This window comes from Erithacus rubecula (assembly GCF_903797595.1).
Source record: "Erithacus rubecula genome assembly, chromosome: 5".
In the NCBI taxonomy this organism is placed as follows: domain Eukaryota; kingdom Metazoa; phylum Chordata; class Aves; order Passeriformes; family Muscicapidae; genus Erithacus; species Erithacus rubecula.
This window is the reverse complement of record NC_136687.1, coordinates 43,952,987-43,973,312: the sequence shown is the minus strand read 5'-3', so window position 1 is coordinate 43,973,312 and position 20,326 is coordinate 43,952,987. Positions and strand designations below refer to the sequence as shown.

The 20,326-nt window shown below is 43.0% G+C and overlaps 2 protein-coding genes across 3 annotated transcripts in view; both read right to left on the bottom strand.

The window, feature by feature from the left end:
- The window catches only part of SLC20A2 (solute carrier family 20 member 2), a 56,885-nt gene extending 40,046 nt beyond the window's left edge, over positions 1 to 16,839 (bottom strand). Inside the window, exon 1 of one of the 2 annotated variants that reach the window (XM_079305491.1) lies at positions 16,681 to 16,839. The gene's annotated coding sequence lies outside the window, so the exon portion shown is untranslated. The remainder of the gene's footprint in view (positions 1 to 16,680) is intronic. The other variant, XM_079305494.1, reaches the window with a different exon arrangement.
- Positions 16,840 to 17,394: 555 nt separating this feature from the next.
- Positions 17,395 to 19,915, bottom strand: SMIM19 (small integral membrane protein 19). The gene is made up of 3 exons (XM_079305496.1): positions 19,704 to 19,915; positions 19,485 to 19,609; positions 17,395 to 18,301 (listed from the first exon to the last, which is right to left on the bottom strand). Exons 1-3 carry the CDS (start codon positions 19,874 to 19,876, stop codon positions 18,231 to 18,233), a joined length of 369 nt encoding a protein of 122 aa, XP_079161622.1. The 5' UTR covers positions 19,877 to 19,915; the 3' UTR covers positions 17,395 to 18,230.
- Between the last annotated feature and the right edge of the window lie 411 nt (positions 19,916 to 20,326).

The following is a 20,326-nucleotide window of genomic DNA, read 5'->3' as shown; positions in this document are numbered from 1 at the left end:
ATATATATAATTTCATGTTCTCTTTATAGCTGATGTCTGCCTCCAACCCGAAGGGCCTCAGTAAGCATCCCAATTACTGCATCCCAGTAAATCCATCCTAATTCTCCTTAAAGGACCATTCTCCCAGCCTAGAGTAACCACCACGAGTGTGCAGGTAAAAACACTGCTGAGGGGAGGTGTTATTTGAGAGGTATCTATTTCAATTTCAAACCCCAGAAGTTGCCAGCCTGACCTGTGGGAAGCATTTCAGACCCAGGAGAGCTACAAACTGGAACCATTCTAGTGCTGCTTCCCACGGGCCAGCCTGGCCACAACGGTGGTTTCTTGTTGACCTAAGCTTCAGAGCTTGGTCTACACGCAAAGCAAAGGATATAATAAACAGCACAGAGAAAAGGAAATATCTTCAAAGTTTTTGTTCTGCTAAATCAGCATTGTGGACTTCAGGCATGGGAAAATTCGAGCCAAGATAGGTTGACCATTAAAAAGAGTTATAATTTGGGACACCACTAAAGAAGCAAGCAAAGGAAAATTTATAAGACCACAGAATAAATTACGAGGATTGGTTTTTGGAAATGGAAGAACCAGTTTGGTTCCCATCAAATCAAATATTTGTAGAAATGATAAACTACAAACTGGATCAGATATCATAATTTGGTTTTAATTGTAATTTATTTTGCTAAATCCACAATTGATAGATATTTGTTTGATTCAACAAACTCATGCTAGGCAGGTTTATATTCAGGCTTAAATAATGTAATAGGAAAAGCCAATTTAAATATTTAATTTTAAACCCCCTATGTTTTATATTTCTGCATGAGCTATTTTCTGAAAGACACCCAGGTTCTCATTTCCCAGTGACCACTAAAAACAAAATTAATTTTGCAACTTAGTGTAACTTTTATATCAAATGTAACTGGCTTTTTTTGTCATACAGGTTGGAAGGCTACGTATGTAAATGATTATTCATATTTTAAAACACATACATTTTGAATAGAAAATAATGGGGAATGAGTATAATTTTCTAACAATAAAACCCCATAAGAATTGGAACCTGGGTGCCTATAAAATGCATTTAGTCAGGAACAGAAATACAATAAAAACATCCAAAAGTTGCAAGATGTTGTTCCAGTTATATTGTACCAGCTTAAACAAGGTTACTGACCAACCTCAGGAGCTTCTGGGCTTCCACATACCTGTTGGTACTCTAAAACTGAGAGCCATAAGCACCTGGAACTGGGGACCTCGACCCTGCCTAGGAACCCTTATTCCCCCCAATCTATAAACAAAGCAAATAAAATTAATGAGGAGGAATAGAAATGGGTGGCATATGGCAGCCCATCGTACCTCAAGAAATTCAACTCTTGTAATACCCTCTTCTTTCTGGTACTGAAGACCCCCATGACCATCTCCACCATGGGTGCCTTGAAGCAGGACACCACAGGCTAATCATTACCTGAGATCCTTGAGGCTAACAGAGATCTAACACTCCTCTACCAAACACAGCACTGCTTCTTGGTGCTCTGGTGGTTCTATTACGCTCAATGAATACCAACCAAACTCTGAGCATCTGCTCTGCAGAGCCTGCAAACACAGTTTAAGTTAAAAAGAGCCAATAAAAGCACATCTGCTTTTGCATGTTGGATAGTGAGCTCCAAAACATTTTGCTATCAGGATAATCTCCAAAAGAGATGCATCTGTGTTTCACTGCAAGGAAAACCATCTCAGGGACTCTCTGGAAAGTTTAACACAGTAGACATAAAAATTACGAAGTCATTTAGCATTCAGGGATGGAGCAATTGCTCTGCTCTAAGGACTCAAACCCCTTAGATGGGCTTTCCTGATGGTTCTGAACTCTTGTCACCCAACTTTTTTTTTCCAGCAAGCTTGCGGGCTCTCAAAGAGGACATCTCACCCCAGCTAGGGGACTTCCAGTGGTTGAGGTGAATTAGCTGTGCTTGCACAGGCATACATGGAGAGCTGCCATGTTACAGCATGTGACTCTGCTTGAGATCACACTTGTCTACTGAGTGAGCCAGCCCTGGGAAATGAAAGGGAGGAACCCACAAGTGGAATTGCTGGAGGCCAAGGCTGGCGCAGAGGATGACACAGGCTCCGGGTGCTGTGTGGCCTGGGAGAGCCATGCTGACTCCAACCCCTACCACAGCATAAGTCCATGTCAAGCCAGGAGGAGTTCAAAGGCAGCAAAGCAATTCTGAAGAGCAAGGCTTTGGCCAGCACTGATTCGAGCACTGCCTCAGTTAATGCAGAGAACGGGACTTGGATTGCCTGTGATTCCTGCTGCTTGACCAGAGACTAGAGTGTACATGTCCATACTAAGACCAAGGAAAAGGATGAGCTGCTGTTCTGAGCCACCCTGAGCTTAATCTTCCCCTCCCCAGACCCATATCCAAGTAAATCAGCATGGGCACAGTACTGTAAAAGCCCTGGCTACTGCTGACAACTCAAGGAGCATTAACCTGAAATACCAATGGACCTGTACTGACTTTACACAGAACATAAAAACTGCCCATGAAACACTCCTGTGGCAACCCAAAAATATGCATTTTGCAAATTCAGAGGCTTATGCAAAGATGCCCTTGGTGAAAAGCCAGAGTGTGGTTGCCAAAAGACAACAGTGCACATTTTTCAGATAAAGGAAACCTGACACGTTCAGCCCCACATTGTCTGCCATTTCCATTTCAGTTTGGGTTTCAGAGAACAATCACCGTGGAGCCTTCTGTTTGAGCCAGAAGAGATGGCTGGAGCACCCTGGAGTCCAGAAACCCCTTCTCTTCAAACAGAGCTGGAGTGAGTGAGTAGTTTTCAACATGCCAAACCACACCGGTTCGCTCTCACTGCCAACCTCAAAAATCGGTGTGGCCCACAGGACAGATGACCAAGCACTGCTGAAATGAGCCAGCTGAATGTTCAAAGCAGGAAAGGACCAAGGGTATAACCAAACAGAGGAGGGACAACGACTCTCACAGAGGTGCCAGAGGTTATGGGGGTAAATGGAAGTAGATGAGGCCAGTACACTCTGGCAATGTAAATTCTGCTGGATTTTTTTGCCCTATGAGCATTGCAGTAATAGAGATATAAAGGGGGAAAGAGCAATGCAAGCTGTGACCTTGGCTTCATTTCACAGGAATAGGAGCCAAGTATTACACCAGGAGGCTGGTGATCATGCTTATGCTGCCTGGTAACCATGCAAAGCATGGCATCTGCCAAATAATAGGCCTGTTTCCCCCTCAAAGTCAAATAGCTGCTGATCTCTCTTCTTGAGTCCATGCAATAATCTACATCTGTCTCCTGCAGCCTTTGCTGCTAGAGGCATGAGGAGCATGGCAGTGAAGCAAATACCTTAAGTTCCACCTACCAGGCAGCATTAACATCCTGGTAGCTTCACTATAGGTTGACAATACTACTGAAGCAAAGAAGTGGCCAATGGACTAGTCACATGGGCTATACTGCCAATGCAATGTGCCAGAGAGTGTCCCACAGCTGGGTTCTTGGATTAGCAAACACCTCCAAGAGGACTTCGAGTGTGCGGTCATATTAAGCAAGTTGAGAAAAGTTAGGCTTTATCTCTCATGGAAGGCTGGGGAACAAACCCAGTGGATCCAGTGCCAATGTCCAGGTGGAGTACAAAAAGTCCTGCTAAAGGTTTGGGCAAGGTAACAGGACACATGGACTGATGAGCACACTCATCTTCCAAAAGAGCTCAAACAAATAAAATTTCTCTGCTTGACACACAGGCTGCAAGGAAGAGGAAGCTATTAGGCAGCAGAATGTATTTGAGTACTTGGCACCAGCAAACAGTAATGGCTACTGGCTCATCCTCAGGAAAAGGTGCTCCTAACTAAGTCACAATGATGACAGTGACACATTTCAGCAGCCCAATGGCTGCCCAGAGGAGAAAAGATAGAATGGATGCTGCTGAGAGGTCAGGAATAGCAAAGGGGAGTCCGTGAAGAACGCTCCCCTCTTCCCTGCTTTGTGGTGTGAGAATCAGAGCTTGTCATGCAGGATCCTACTATGCCACCACGGCTCAAGCTGGGACTGCTCTGCGCTATGCACCTCCCTCGCAGAAAATGACCAACAATGGGAGTGGCACAGCACTGACACACACCTCTCCACTCCACACAAGCACTGTGAGAAGAGCCACACTACTTCAAGGAAGGATGCAAATTCCAGAATTAGCTGAAAAAATCAAGCAGAAAAGGACAAAATAACCCCCAAAATAAATACAATTGAATCCATGGCAGCCACGCATGACAATCACATTGTGTCAAGAGTCCTCTGAAATATGGAAGAACATATGCAGAGCACATTTCTTCCAAGACCTGGAAGGGACCAAGGATTTACCTCTGTCATACTGATAAGGAAAATTTACCCACTGTTATCCAAAAAAACAAATGAGCAAATAGATAATCATATAAATAAAGAATACTGATTGCACAGGCAAAAAGAATATAAAGTACTTTTTTCCTTCATGGAAGGAATCAAGGAATCTATAATTAATTTTAAAATGGTTTCTAGTCACCAAGACCTTCAGAAATAATTTAATTTCCTTTTCCATCTCTTCTACACATAAATTAAAAAGGGGGAAATTAATTATGCCATTTCTTCAACTATCAATCAGTTTCTCCAATTTGAGTTAAGTAGATATTTAATTCAACCAAATTAATAAAATTATGTGAGGAAAAGAGTGGAACACATTACTCCCAAAATGGGCTTAATATTTCAATCAACATTGCCTTGAAGCTTTTAACCAGATATCTTTCACAATTCAATTTTTCCTTTAAATCTTCAGCAGACACAAAGATATCTTAATAATTTAATTTAATACTGATAACTAAATATATGACAAAAAAAATTGGCTATATTAAAAGTTTATTTCTTTCAAATCCAATTTATTATGGTTTTACAAGAAAAATAAACCTTTAAAGTTTTAAAAAATTTCTCAATTAAGCAAAAAGTATTTTCCATTCTCTAAAGTAATCCAGAACCTGGACTGTATTGTTCACTATTCCATCTGGGATACACTGATGCACTAATCAAATATGAAATTTAGGAGTGCAGAAGATCATTCTCTATCTACTTTAAAACACTATTATCAATTACTGAAAAATCAATTTAAAATTTGTAAAAAATTACAAACTGATCCACTGACTACTCTAATCCTGGGATTCTATTTTGACTTGAGATGCTCTAAGGTATATTCAGAAAACAGAGTAATTGCACAAACTTGAATGCACAGCTCTCCATCAAGAAAGTCTTCCACAAGAACATGCAGGAGCCCAAGCTGAGTGTGCCTCATGGGCAAACACCATGAAAGGAGTAATGCTGGGAGAAACACTAGATGAACACAGAGGTACAGGTAACACGAAGAAAACAAATGTGCAGATTTACTTGTTCCAGTCAACAACAGCAGCTAAAGTTTATTGATTTCAGTTTCAGCAGCTAAAAATCCATGAAAACATTCTTATACGATACAGAAAATACTATCCCATATTCAAATTTCTATCAAAGTGATAAAATAGGCTAGGATTTCCTCACAGTCATTGCAATTTACTTATCAATTAGTACAATAAAACCTATTTTTAAATGTAAATATTATAAAGTGCAAATAGTTTTTGTATCCCATGTAGCAGTTCAATTATATGGAAATATCTAAGTAAAGAGACTGACAAAATGTAACTGTTAGCTACAATAATAGCTGGACACATTCTCAGCCACTGTTTCTCAACTGTTCCCTTTATATCCACTGTAGAACTATTTCCAACACACTAATCACATCTATTTGGAAGAAACTAAAATTATATGATTTCAAACTATTTTCATTAAAAAAACCAGTCCTTTAACAACTGCTTTTACTCTTCCATCTAATTATATACTCTTAAAGGCCAAATAGTCAGTATACAAAAATAACCATAGCCTTTTATTAAGGATAAGACACCAGACAGGAGTTCATAAGAAAAATAAAGATGCTATTTGCCTGCCTCTACCAGCAATACTTTTCAATAGAAGAAAATACATTTACTTTTAAAATTTTAAATACATATATGTCAAAGTCTTAATAACTTTGTATCAGAGACTTACTACAATCAAGTCTGTTCACAGCATCGTTAAGTTGTTGGACTGCATGGCTAGCATTTCTTTCAATATACTTCACAGAACAGCCAAGATGTTCATAAAACTCTCTCTCCAAAAAGCTCTCTTCTAACTCAATACTAAGTAATCTGCACTTATAACCCCACAACCCTGGAAAGAAATCTTATCTAGAATATTTTTCTGACCAACAGTCAGATAAAAAAGATAAAATTGATTAATATTTGATTCTGACATCTGTCTAAGGTCACCATGAGAGCAATACATTATAAAGTTACTCAAATTAGAGGTCTAGTGCTATTATTTTTTTTTTACCTATGCCCCAGTCATCATACTTTCTCATGCAAAGGCTATTTATTAAATGTAAGCAAAATCTCTAACTTCCTATTTGTAATGGTCTGGGCTTTTCCATATTCAATGTATGTTTTACCAAAAAAGATCCCAAATTGATTTCAAGTACAAAGCAACAGCTGTCTCATCCACAAACAAAAACTACAGTGATGTTCTGCTCTTCCTAAAACAAGCTTGAAGCCATGATTATATTAAAGACACAGACGTGAGGGTTTTTCTCAGCTTCCAAACAGACATGCAAACAAAGTGTTACAGTTCAGGGGTGCAGGTAAATGAATAAGCAAGAAAACTACGTGACATTTGTGCAGCGTCCTCTCAAATCCTGCAATCCCTTCTAGAAAGTCTGGGTCTACATCTCCCTCTTCTTTACTCATGTTCTTCTTGCATGGCTTGGTCTCAGAAACTTTCCATGCCTGTAACGGAAACTTGAGCCAACTTCTTAAATGTATGATTTCTTCATCTCCACTCATCATCCACTTCTGTTTCTGAGAAGCTCCTCATCATGACACCTGTATCTCAAGAAGCAAAACAGGAAACATCACAGGGATGAAGCAATGAAAGATGAATAATAATATGCCTCTGTGTCTTTAATAAAATCCCAACTTTCATTCAAGTTCCTTTTAGGAAATCAGAGTTCCTTTCACGAGTGCAAAGCTTACAAATCTAGTCTGGCAAAACATGGCGTGCCTTAGATGAGGTAACTAATGCAATCTCCCAATCTGCACCTCTGATCCTGACATGAGAAGCAGGAGAAATCCTGTATGAGCTAGCTGTACATACTGTGGAAAATATTATTGGGTGCCAAGCCTGCAGAACTGGTCTGTGGCAGCCAGCTCAACTAAAAGAAACTGCTGACCCATCTGCTGACTTACCCGCTACTGAAAACAATGCCAGTTATCTTTACCCAGGACTCATTTGTCCCAGTAGAGCTCCAGCCCACAAGTTAGATGAAAAACAAAAATGCAAGTAAGCCTCTCCTTTACTTCTCCCATTGCTCCCTAATCTACACAACTCCCACAGCATACAGTTTGTGTTTTTATACACTTATCAGGTACAAGAGAAGACAAAGCTTTCTCTGCAGTACAGCAGCTTAACTACAAGGTGACAAAGGCCTAAGGTATTTTCAACCTGTCACAAGATTTGGCATTGGGGTGGAGGTCACTGGCCTATCTGTTTCTGCCATCCACAATGGGATCAAGGAGGCCCAAAGCCAAGAGCAGAACTGTTTAAAAACAGCAAAGGGATGACTCATCTGCAAAATGGAGACACAGCCGTCTTGGGTCCAAAGCTGAAGTTTAAAGCATCTGCCTGCCTTACTGTTTTGCCTGAAAGCTGAATGAGGCGGGTACAGGAGAATTATTTCTGCAGCCTCCCCAGCCATGAAGCCTTCAGGACAGATAAGCAGGCACCAAAACCATTCTGCCAGCCAGCTTTTAGTGAAATAGAAGCATGAAAGCAATTTTATCTCTCCCTTTTCGGGTTAAGGCCACCTTTAAATAAACATTGGCATCAAAACCTCTTTGTACCAGATGCAGAGCAGATCCTACATCTTATCAGATACCACCTAAACTTCTTAGAATTCCACATCCCATCTAAAATCCTTCTTTATCCTGCAAAAACATTTGACAGCACCATGCTCCATATGCATGAATCAGAAAGACAGCGCAGTCCTTCCCCAACTCCTCCCTGTGAAACAGGGCTCATTTTGGCTTTCATTTTGGCAGGAATGAGGGACAGCTGTAAGGATAGAGTCCCAGTAGAGCACAAAGTTCTGGCTTTGCTCCTTGCTCATCACAATCAAGAAGATAACTGAGCCTCAGACAGTCAAAGCAAGAAGGCCTCTGAGAGTGCTCTGGCTATTACAGAAAAACCTGCTTTTGAGCAACTGGACACAAATACATTTGCTGTGCTGGGATTACATGTCAAAGAAAAAGACATATTCTCCCAATTTTGAACTCTTGATTAAGTCCTTAACCTCAAAAGGGCTTAGGAGGCAGCAAACAGCCCTGAAAACTCATGCCTCAGTGATCATGCCTGCTACTGAGACATGCTACTGCCTACTCAAGAAAGGTAACGATCACAGATTTTAAGAACTTAAAAGCCTTCAAAAGCACTAAAGTTGAGGAAGCCACAGATGTCCAGCTGTCAGGACATCCAGAATTATTTTATAATATATATACCATCCAATTATTTTACACCACAGTGATTCTTAATCTTTTATCATGATGGTCACTGTATACAAGAAACAGAAACCGTAATTTTACTGTTCCATAGTCACCATAACTTCACATTCTCTCCAAGCAGCAGAAATTAACTGAGGACAAGTAATTCAACTTATTATTGACATCCTCACTTCTAAAACAAATGTCTACAGTCAGTATATACACTAGACTACAAGACATCCAGGCTGCTCACTGCTCTCAAGAGAACTGCAGAAAAAGGTTAATAATTGTCAAAAAGATCTGATGCTGGCTGCCACCTGAAACAACCAAGGAATTTTCAGTTTTCTTTTGAAGAGACAATTTACTGGCAGGCTGGTACTTCTAACTTTGATCTTCCTTCCTTCCAACACCAGCAGAAGCTCAATAACATAAGTTCTGAAGCTTTGTAGCTCAGTAACAAAACACAGAAACTTCCCAGAATGTTAACTCAATTACAGTATTTTGGCAAGGAAGCCTTCCCTTTATACCTTGGGGAACATCTTAAAATATTAAACAGTGCATGTTTTAAAAGTACACATGCCTCAATTATTTGGTGTAACTCTTCATGCACCTAGCTGCTTTGAGAGAAAAAAAAATTCTACAGTGACTTGCTTGCAAGACTGAAAGTGTTTCCTTGTTTCCCAAAGAAACAAGTTATACAATCACACTGAATCTCCCATGCACAGAAATGTAAACTACAAGGCAAATTTCAACCTAATCTCATGCAAAAGCACAGAGATTTCAGAGGTGATCAACTCCTACAGCAGACTTGCAAAGTAAGCAACTAAAGCAGTCCTCTGAGCAACAAGTTTGGTTCTCAAACATCAGGGAGACAACATGTTTTAATTAAATATACCCAAGAACTAACTACAAGGCAGTGAGAAGCACAGAAGTCCTATCTTCACCAATTCAGCTGCTCACAGAGCTACCTTTGCATCTATGGAGCAACACAGAGCCTTATGAGTCTATCACATCTTCCATCTCTATGTGGGCTGCTGCTAATGTCAATAGGCAACTCTCAGGATTCCTTAAAGACACCTGGACAACAGCTATCCTGTTTCACCAATGAGAATCTGGAAAAGTAGACATACAGGTGCCCTCTAAAAACTCTAAAAACCTTAAAAGAATATATGTTTCTCAAACCCTGTCAACAAGATCATACCCAGGTAGGGTAAGCTAAACACTGGCATGACAGGTCAGATTACTGGTCCATTTGTTTGAGAATCCTGCCTCCTGTGATCAGGACCAGATGTTTCAGAAGGTGGAATAGCTCAGGTAGTGAACAATGATGTAATTCCCCCAAAAGGGAAATTCCTTCCTGACCTCATCAATTAGCATGAAGGTTTATGCGCTTAATTTATTTTTAATCCTATTTACAGCAGCTCTGGACATTGTCATTATATATATAAATGCCCAAGTCTGCTTGGAATCCGTCTAAACTTTTGCCCTTGGTAATATTGTGTGGTGTATTTATGCCTAATGTCATTTAAATATCCCTTTGTTCTTGCACTATGGGAACTAGCATAGCCATTCACCACCTCTGTTCCCCTTCCAAGAGCTTCAGCCTGCCTTGCACCATAAATTTGCATGCCACACTATGCCATGTGACAGGACAGGAGCACAATCTGAGGATCTTCAAGGCAACAACTGCGCAACTTCTATCACATATCTAGCAATATTTCTTTAAGCTCCATTTGAGATCTGGGATATGTAGGAAAGTTGGCAGTTCCACCAAGATTTCAGCAGGCTCTACCCTCTTCTAGATCTTGCAAACTCACTTTTATGATGTTTTCCACTCCAGAGTTGCCACTTTTATAAGCAAGATGTTTTGCTCTATGTTGTGCACTTTGAACCACAGCTTCAAGATTCTGATAAATTGACTCAGAACAGACAACAAGCATACTATGCTCAGCTTTTTAAGGGCTGTACAGGAACCTCTCAGCAAAGAACTGCCCTCTCATCTCCATGCCTGAATAAAGAGCAACAGGGCCCAACCGTGCAACACCAATCCCATCTTCCTCTTGGCTGATGCTCTTGTGGGCTGCAGGTTACCCTCTGCAATAACTTAAGCCTATGTTGCTTACTTTTGTTCATTATGGATGAGCTCATGGCACATTAATCATGATTACTATGTCAAGTACTTATTAAAGCTCCAGTGCTCTCTGCTGTTTCTGCTCATACAACGTGTGCAACATGCATCAAGGTATAAAGCCACACCTTCATCAACAAAAGCTTGGTGGGCAAAAAAAATATACATATGCAAGCAGCAGACAAGAAAGGGAGGCTCTTAAAGCACACTTGATGTTCTAGATCGTCCTGTCTCCCCAAAACACAGTCCTGCTTTCAGTCATTACTTGGGCTGCATCTTCTTCTCCAAGCCTTTGAACATGAAACTCTGGAACTCCAGGCTACAGGTTCTCAGTCCAAAAGTCTTCAGGAAACGAAGAGAGAAAGGCTGGTATCTCATGGGAAGATGGCCTCCCAAGGAGATGACAGAGTTTTTACAGCGTTTGTGAGAAATACCACACAGTCATCACTGTTTTACCACAAATGTTGTGATTATAGGCTTGGAACTGGTGAGTTATGGTAAGAGAATACTTCTTTGCCTCAACCAAAATAAAAATTACACCATTTCATCTCTCTTTGGAACAACCTTCAGGCAAGCAAGAGGGTGAGAGAAAAAGCCTGTTAAAGCTTATGGTCCAGAAAAAAATGGAGATCTTTAATAATCAAAATAGCACTAACAGAACTGGTAACAGGCACCACTTTGACAATAGTTACCTCATTAAATAATCCAAACACATGCAACTTTTTTCTCTATTTGAGTATTAGACACTGATTAGTCAAAAAAGTGACAGGTCTCATAATGGCAGCAAAATTGTCCTTTTGCATACTTCGCAAGGACCCCTCCATGCTTTTTAATAGTTACAGTGCAAGGATCTTGACACTTTCTTTCCAAGAGGCCATAAACGCCTTCCTGTTCTTTGATCTCACTTGTCTAAAGAGAATATACTGAGCTGGGTACTTGTACAATGCTCTTAGGCAATGTTCAAGGAGTGGTCCAAGCCACAAGGTTCAGAGCACTGCCATACCAGCATTGACAGAACCTCTGATCAGCCAGCAAGTGGTTTGCCTTTGGCATCCAGAATGTGCTGAGGTTGAAAGGAAAGACAATAATGATACAGAACAATTCTCCCATCAGCAGTGGCAAAAGTAAACTCAAGAGGCACAGAGTGCAATGCTTTCACCACTTTGGGGTCATTACTAGCTATGAAGTCAAAAAGAAGTGGTATTTTCTGTTTGTCACACACAGAAACAGATTATGAGTAAGGAGACTTTTAATGGATTCAACTAAGGTATTTTTGGTAGATAGAATTCTCAATCCGTCGGGATAAAATTAGCTTTAAATAAATGTACAATACAAGCAGCACATACTTTGCCTAAGAAAAAACCCGCTGGCCACTTACAGATCATGTGAACTCAGTTATTTAGTTGAGCTAAAAACATCAATTATTCCGAGCCTTATCTGACTGTAGATTTGGATCTGTTTAACAACAGCACTGCCACATATCAAAACGCGTGACAACCCACAGCTCTTTACTAAAGCAAAGAAAAGTTCCTGCAAACAATGATTGCTGCCACTTAATAACACAGTCATGAAGAAAAGAGGTAAGAGTGAAAAACTTGCACTTCTGCAGGTTCTGACCTTTCCCTGAAAAGAAAAAGCAACTCTTCTGTCAGTCCACCCTTCCTTCCATATTACAGCAGAAACTGCCACTCCCTGATGTCCACCAGCCAAAGCTATGGTTTTTTTTTCTCCCTGAAAGGTTTCCATCAATCAGAAAAAGTCCTGATCTGTTCTTTCAACCAGTGTCCCAAAACCTGGCTCTGTACTGCTTATCACCATGATCCAAGCAACAGCAAAATAGTCATTTAAACATACCCAGAGCTCGGTGCTGGGTAAAGTTCACAGCAGCTGTTGGAGTCCCAGAAAGACATCTGAGAGAAGCGCCATAAATAACGACATCACATGGAGTCTCCCATTGCACAACCCACATACATCTTTCCTGCTCAGGAATTTACACCTCACACCCTATCCTGTCAGTCAAGAGCATATTACAAACCATGTTTCCAAGATGATCCACAGGATATTTTGGAAAGTAATACAGCCCTCCTGTTGGCTGATTCTTTTCAAAATACCTGTTCTACTCCATTACAAAAATGACAAATGTTGCTTTTAGTTTATCAAAACTATGGTCTTTCTCAGGAGCAAGCTGTAGATCCACATGTGCATTTTATACATCATGGATGTCCAAAACCAGTTCCAGCCAAGTCTGACAGCCTGGCAGAAATGGGAGTACTCCTTCTCAGACTCAGGATCTAAGTTCTTCTTCAGCCATGCAAATGTAAAGTATTTTCTCAGAGTACCGTTTCAGTAAATCCCAAATTTGAACAACCTCTTTTCAAGATTAATTCATTTTACTGCTAGATTAAAATTAAACCAAATTCTCTTAAAATACTTAATTCCTAGGCATCTGGAAGGAGAGAATCACTTTTCAAAGCAGTGCCTAGATATAATTGAGAAACAAGATGTACAGCTATTTTATAAAAATGAGGGTTTTTTTCCTGGAGTTTTGCCACAAATTGCCTTTGAGGGCTTGGTTCAGAAATTCCAAAGTTAGTTTATTGTTTTTCATATTGAGAACTAATTCCTTTTAGCAATTCTGTTAATCTTGGAGTTTGAAGTTATTTTTATTAAAGTAACGCCCAGCGTTCAGATATTCCATAAAAAGATCAGGAATTATTTTTATTAAAGTAACACCCAAAGCTTAGACATTCCTTGCAAAAATAAGGCAAAGCACCTTCATTCAAAAAGGTTCTTAGTCTTTTCAATGCAAACAAAAACTTCAGAGACAGCTGAGCACTGTGAAGTTTTATCAGCCATTTTTTATCAGAGACTTGGGGAAAAAGTAATCAAGGCAAGATTTTCCTGCCTAAGAAAATCATGAGCATTTTGCTCCTAACAGTACGTGTGTCTTTCTTTTTTCCTCTCTTCTTGCCTTCTGTTACAGAAAGTAGCACCAATTTCCACTCCCTGATGTCACATTCATCATGAGACATTTGTGCTGGTTCTGGGCTGTTCTGCCAGCAGTCAGTACCTCTGGTCATCCTCCATATCTCTCCCTCAGCCAGCAGGGAGTCCCCTCAACAATTCCTGGTGCAGCTTGTTAGACTACAAACAACTGGATCACAGCCCTTAACTCTTATGCCACAACAGATGTGGGGCTGCAAAGTGAAGGATCTTACCTCCATTCTTGAGGGTCTGAGGCACTGAAACCTTCTGCTCTTCAGCAGCAGCTCCATCGAGTGCTGCCTTTTGTTTGAGTGACTTCATTAATAAACAACCCCCAGGTTCCTTACCATGACTAAAACACAGTTTAAGTGTTTAGAGGGGAAAGGGAATGCCTATTGATCACTACTTCTGATCTAGAGCATAAGCAACCACGACTGAAGACTCCACTGTGTCAGCAAGCCACCGCCAACTGCTGTTGCTCTTTAGGCATAACAGGCCAAAGACATCATGGATTTAATAACACGTTTTTTAACAACGTGCTGCTTCCCTATTGAAGAAGGGACACAATGACAATTTTCAATCTCTTTAATGCAGAAATTGGGGATGGGGCAAAATCTTCTCAATTCCTCTGAAACAGATGTTAAATTGCAACATCCCCACCTTTCTCCCTGCAGCGTGTATAATTTTAGCTTGCTCAATAGCAGTGGCACTCCTGAGTTCAGGAGGACTTTAAAAGGAGCGATTAAGCTCACGGAAGTAAGCTAGCATGAATAAACTGCCCAGGCAACAGGGAAACATTCCAGAGCCCTGTGCTGTCACCAGGCTTTTGGCCAATGCTGTTTAATCATATATGCAAAACACAAATTACAGAAAGATTCATCACTGGTTAGAATATTCTCAATTAATAATATTGCATTGCACTGAAGAAGCTTCCCTGCAAACTGTCCTCACACAAAAGCACTGGGATCTTCTCCCCATTTTCAGAGCTTCTACTGGCATCATGCACCTAGTAGTACAGCAAAGGCTTCTTCTTGGGTCTTTTCACTGGATCAGGCAAACTTGGAAGAGAAGTTTGAGAGCAAGTTTAGGACCACTTGAGCATCACTCTGCTGAAATTCCTAAATCCTATGGCTGGCTATAAGGCATCATGGCAGCTGCTGCAGGACAGATTCTCATCTGGGCTCAGCCTGCACATACCAGTTCATACTATCCAGGCATGTAACACTGGACTGAAACTTCAAATGCTCATGGCACAAGGAGGATATTTTCACTACAAGGCCCTCAGAGTTTACGACATCTTCTTTAAACACAGACATATTCATAACTTAAATATTTAAGACCCTCTTAAGCCTTGTCACAGAATTTATACAGCTCTGTCCAAAAACCTTTGATCTTCTGTGCAGTGCTGAGTAAAAAACCTAGCCAGACACATTTTGGACTATGAGGAGAGAGATTACTTTTCCTCCACTTCACAGAAGATTATAGTTTTCACATAAGATTATAGAGTCATGGTTGTAATGCCATCTGAAGACTGCGTTTACCAAAATCTGACATTCAGCAGTTCACACGGAGATAAAATAATGGTCAGATTCTGAAAAACTTTGGAGTTATAATTGAGAGCAACTTGCTAATAATTCTGTATCTTCCAGAATTAAAGTTTTAACTGCTTAGAAAGCCTTCACTCACATGCTTCATGTGAGACACCACTATTATCTACACATCATAATAGATTTTTAAACAGTATTGGGTAAGCTAGAAATAGTTCCCCCTGTACAGCATTCTCAAAAATAAATGTAACTGAAGATAACTTTGGCCCAATTTTTGTTAGGTCATAAACTTTCCCCATGTGAGACATCCAAAATTCTTCATGAAAAATGTTCCATGAGAGTTGAGAATCTGCTCCATGCCTGCCTATAAGCCTGACTACTAAAAATGGATGCAAAAAAATCCTACAAAAAACTACTGTCTCTCGACCCTACTGCCTTTGCTTTTAGAATCATGAATCAACAGATAAAAATCAGTGCAGACATTTGAAGTAAAATTTCAAAAACTGACTACAACTTCTGTCCTAATATATACTTGTACTTATACTTGTAGAGCTGAAAACATGGACTCCCATGCAGAACGGTATAGTTTCACTGGGACAGAACTTCCATAGCTGCACTTGCCAGAAAAACAAACCACGACCTGCCCTTCACTCATGGCTCAAGCAGCATACTTTGAACAACCTAGCACATGCAAGAAGCACGGATCCTGGAAAAGTTTTTGCTTTTGGTATTTCTTCTTACAAGCCTTTTGCTGTGGACAAGTTTGAGATGCTCGTGCCACTGCCCCATGTCCATGAATACAAACGAAGCCACACGCTGCTCCAGATTTCTAAGCCCTTCACGGTGCTTTCAGCTCAGCTGAGAGGCAAATCGTGACATTATCTGCAGCCCGAAAGACGGCTGTGCTGGGCAAGCGGCAAGGCGCGGGTTCATTCTGCCACGCTGCTCCACTGAAGCGAGCGGAGCCGCGCCGGGCGGCTGCGGCGGGCAGCGGCGCCGGCGGAGATGCGCCATTGGAAAGGCTCCGCTGCCTGCCTGCCCGCCCGGGTGGGCAGGGCCGGTGGGAAGGAGGGAGGGCTCAGCTATCCGGACAGCCACGAGCCCCCGTGCCGGGACATCGCTGCGGCGCCCGCGGCGCGAACCCGGCCACGGGACACGCGGAAAGCGCTCCCGCGGAGGACGGAGCGGAGAGCCCGCCCGGCCCGACGGCGGCACGCAGCCCTCCCGCGGGAATGCAGCCGGACCCGGACACCCCTTCCCCGCCCCCGACCGTGCTTTCTCCTCGGGCCACCCCTTTCCGCCTCGCCTCGGCGCCCGGCGAGGCGCCCCCTCCCTTCCCCTTGGCGCGGACGGGGTGCGGGGGGCGGCGGGGCTCGGGCGGCGCGGCCCCACTCACCGCCCGGCGGGCGCCTCCGGCCTCCGAGCAGCAGCGGCGGCAGAAGGCGGCGGCAGCAGCGGGAGCCGGCGCGTCCCGGAGACGGAAGCGCGGGAGGAAGTGAGGTCGCGCGAAGGGGAAACGGAGCCGTTTCCGGGGGATGGAGGGGAATGCGGTCCGCGGGTTTTCCCCGCGCCCGGGGAGCTCTGCCGGGAGTAGATTTCTTTGCCTCGTAAACCCCGCCGAGGGACGGGGACGCGTTGCGGAGCGGGGTCGTCACACGGTCAGAGTAACGTGGGAAGGACACGGCACCGGCAGCCCCGGGGCTCAGCGCCCTCCCCGCTCCCTGTGGCGGCCAGCCCTCGGCCCCGCGGAGCGACCCCGCTGTTTTCCGTGGTTGCAGGCGAAGAAGTTACAGAAGATGTCTTTCATTCAAAGGAGCTTTCTCGTGGGCAAACCCACTGAGCCTTATGCCACTGTCAGTTTGGCCCAGTGTCCGTCCCTACAGACACTGAAGCACAGATCATTTCAGTGAAGTCTGGTGCTCAAAGCCAAGTTTCATAGTATCCAAATGTAACCGTGAGTAGTGCTCACCACTCTCCAAGACTTAATATATTTCAGCACAGAATAGGAACAAACCTCTGGACATGTAGTCCCAGCAATGTGATGTTTGTTCATCACTGGGCCAAATCAAGTTGTGTAACCTTAGAAATTACAGCATGATACATCTCCAAATAGTTTTCATGATTAGATGCTTTTATTAAAAAGTAATTTCTGCAGAATCCTTTCAATTAACTGATTTCGAGATTTGCCTAGAAAGAAAAAGTAACTGCAGTGTGAAGTCTCTTTTGGATAATCTGTGACATGCTTATACAGATTTTACAGACAGATACATTCTTTACAGCAATTTAACTAAATTAAGCTAACCACCTTTGCTATTAACATTAGAGTGGTGGCTTTAAGTGTCTTCTAGACTTGCAGTTCACTGTGTACTTCTCAAGTTTCTCCAGGAAAGGTTCATAGTATTGTATACACAACTCCCAAATAAACAGAGAGCAGAACTTTTCTGCACTACCATCAGTGACACTCAGCTCTCAAAGCTGTACACCTTCACCAGGCAGTATGGCCACAGTGCCTTAATTTACATTTACTGACTGTATTCAACAAATTCAACAACTCATCATCAAGGAACACAAGGGTTTCCAGGCAGATAGGTACTGCCTTGCTTTCTCTCGGGTGCTGTTGCCAGAGAAGGTAGGAGCTGATTTCCAAGGTGCCAGAAGAGAGAAATAATTTCAGACATTGGAAAGACTGTACTTCCCTCCCCTCAGGTTCCTCTGAACAGGTCTGTCTGTGCTGGGTGCTTTCATGCTGAATGTTCCAGTGGGCATTCACTTTGCCTCACAAGGATTCAGAGAAAAGCTACTAAGAACAAAGTTTTAGGGACAGTCCCCTGCCTTTCCCTCTAGCTTTCAGCTATGTATCAATTAAAAAGCATTGAAAATAGCTCCACATTGACTTTTAACATCAGCACTGGATATATGTCCTAAGTTCCTACAGAACTGTGGGCTTCATTCCACTGAGAGCTGTACGCTTTCAGTCTGTTTTGGTGGCTGCTGCTGCTGCTGTTCATACTTCCTTGCTGAAAAAAAGAAACACCAATCAACACCGATTACACAATTTATTTTATACCATTATTACTATTATTATATTATTTATTACATACATGTATATATATATGTACACATATATGTTTTTATATATTGACATAACTATGACAACAATCAAGAAAATGACGCAATATCAGAGAATCTAATTTCAGCCACGTAAGAGGCAGTTTCAGTCACCATGTGGAACTTCACCTTTAGCATACAGCCTTATAAATGTTGAACAATAGAGTCATAGCAAACGTCAGTAAATCAATGGCAGAGAACTATGATTCCATTCAGGTCCTTTTATTAAAATAAAAATAAATAAAATTAAAGGCTATGGTTTCAGAAGTTCTATTACAGATGACCTAAACAACTCAATAGTCACAAGGTTGATGTGCGCATTTATCATCTCCTTCACAACATACAAGCCACAAGCTAACAATTACAGTGACTTCAAAATTAACCTGTTGGCAAGGCAAAGCGAGATCAAAGAGTTGTGTGCGGTGGTACAAACACCATCAGCAAGTGCCAGCAGGCATTCCACTGTATGAAGAACATCAAATTTTGTTCCTACAGAATGCAATGGCTTGCTGTAAGAATCTTTATGTCAAGTCTTTGCATTTAAAAGGTGGTTTGAGATCACAAAGGGGTTTTTTTGCCGTATTTCCTCCAAGCATGCACATAGCACAGATTTGATGAAAGGTCATGTGTTTCTCTGAACTGGACCACTGGAATATCATGAGCATCAGGCTCTTTCCTACCTCCATCCTGACCGTCAGCAACACTTGTAGATACAGTAAAATTCTCATTTATTTTCAATTTATGTGGTTGTCTTACTCATGATTCCACAGTCCTCTTAACTTTTACAAATCTGCCCACGTTTTGACTACGTCCAGACCTTCCCAACTGTTTCAAAGTGTAACATGGGATGCGTTTTGACATTTGCTTCAGGATAACTGCACAGCCGCTCCCTCGCTTCGTACTTCTCACGCACCAGTCCCGCGGCCCTGGCTGCTGCAGAGCCCCTGCTCACATGGTGCCAGAGGGCCGGGGGCGTTCCCACGGCACAAGGCTCGAGGCAGCCCCTCGGAAGGGGCTCGAAGGCCCCTTCAGGACCCTTTAGGCCCCAGCAGCCCGCAGGCCCGGGGGAGCCCCCTCTTCCCTCTGACTTACCGATGGAGTACATCTCCAGCTGCTGCCGCAGGCGGATCTTCTTCATGCTGTCGTAGAAGTTGGGCTCGGGTGGCGTCTCGGCGGCCGGGGGCAGGGTGAAGATGCGCATGATCCTCCTCTTGTTCCTGCGAGGAGGGGGCACGGCGGTGAGAGGTGTCGCCCCTCCACGCGGGGACCCCGCGGGAGCCCCCGCCCGGCCCCGCCCGGGCCTCCTCTCACCTCCGCGCGTAGACGAGGAGGGCGAGGCTGGCCAGCACCACCAGCAGGTACACGTTGGTGGCCTCGTTCCACGCCTCGTGCACCGAGTAGTCGATGGCGCCGCCGTCGCCCAGCGCCGCCGAGGCGCCGCCGCCGCCGCCCGCCCCGCCAGCCGCCGCAGCCGCCGCCGCCATGGGGAGCGCGACCGGGAGGGGCGGCCCCGTGGCCCCGGAAGTGACGTGTGGCAGTGCCGGGCGCCATGGCGGGGGGGCCCCTAGGGCGCCGCGAATCGTGATCCGTGCTGACGATAAACTGTGCTAGGGGCATTAATGCTGCTGATTGCTAAAATGTATATACGGTACAAAATTTTGACAGTCGGCGGGCCGGATTTGTGCATTTGTACAGCACCCAGCACCTGGGCTTGTGCAACTCTGAAATAAATCATAGAATCACAGACTCAGTGAGGTTGGAAAAGAGCTCTGAGACCATCGGGTTCAATCTGTGACCGAACACTACCTTGTCAACCAGATCATGGCAGCAAATGCCACATCCAGCCTTTCCTTAAACATGTCCAGGGATGGTGACTACACCACCTCCCTGAAAGCCTATTCCAGTGTCAAATATCCCTTCTGTGAAGAAATTCC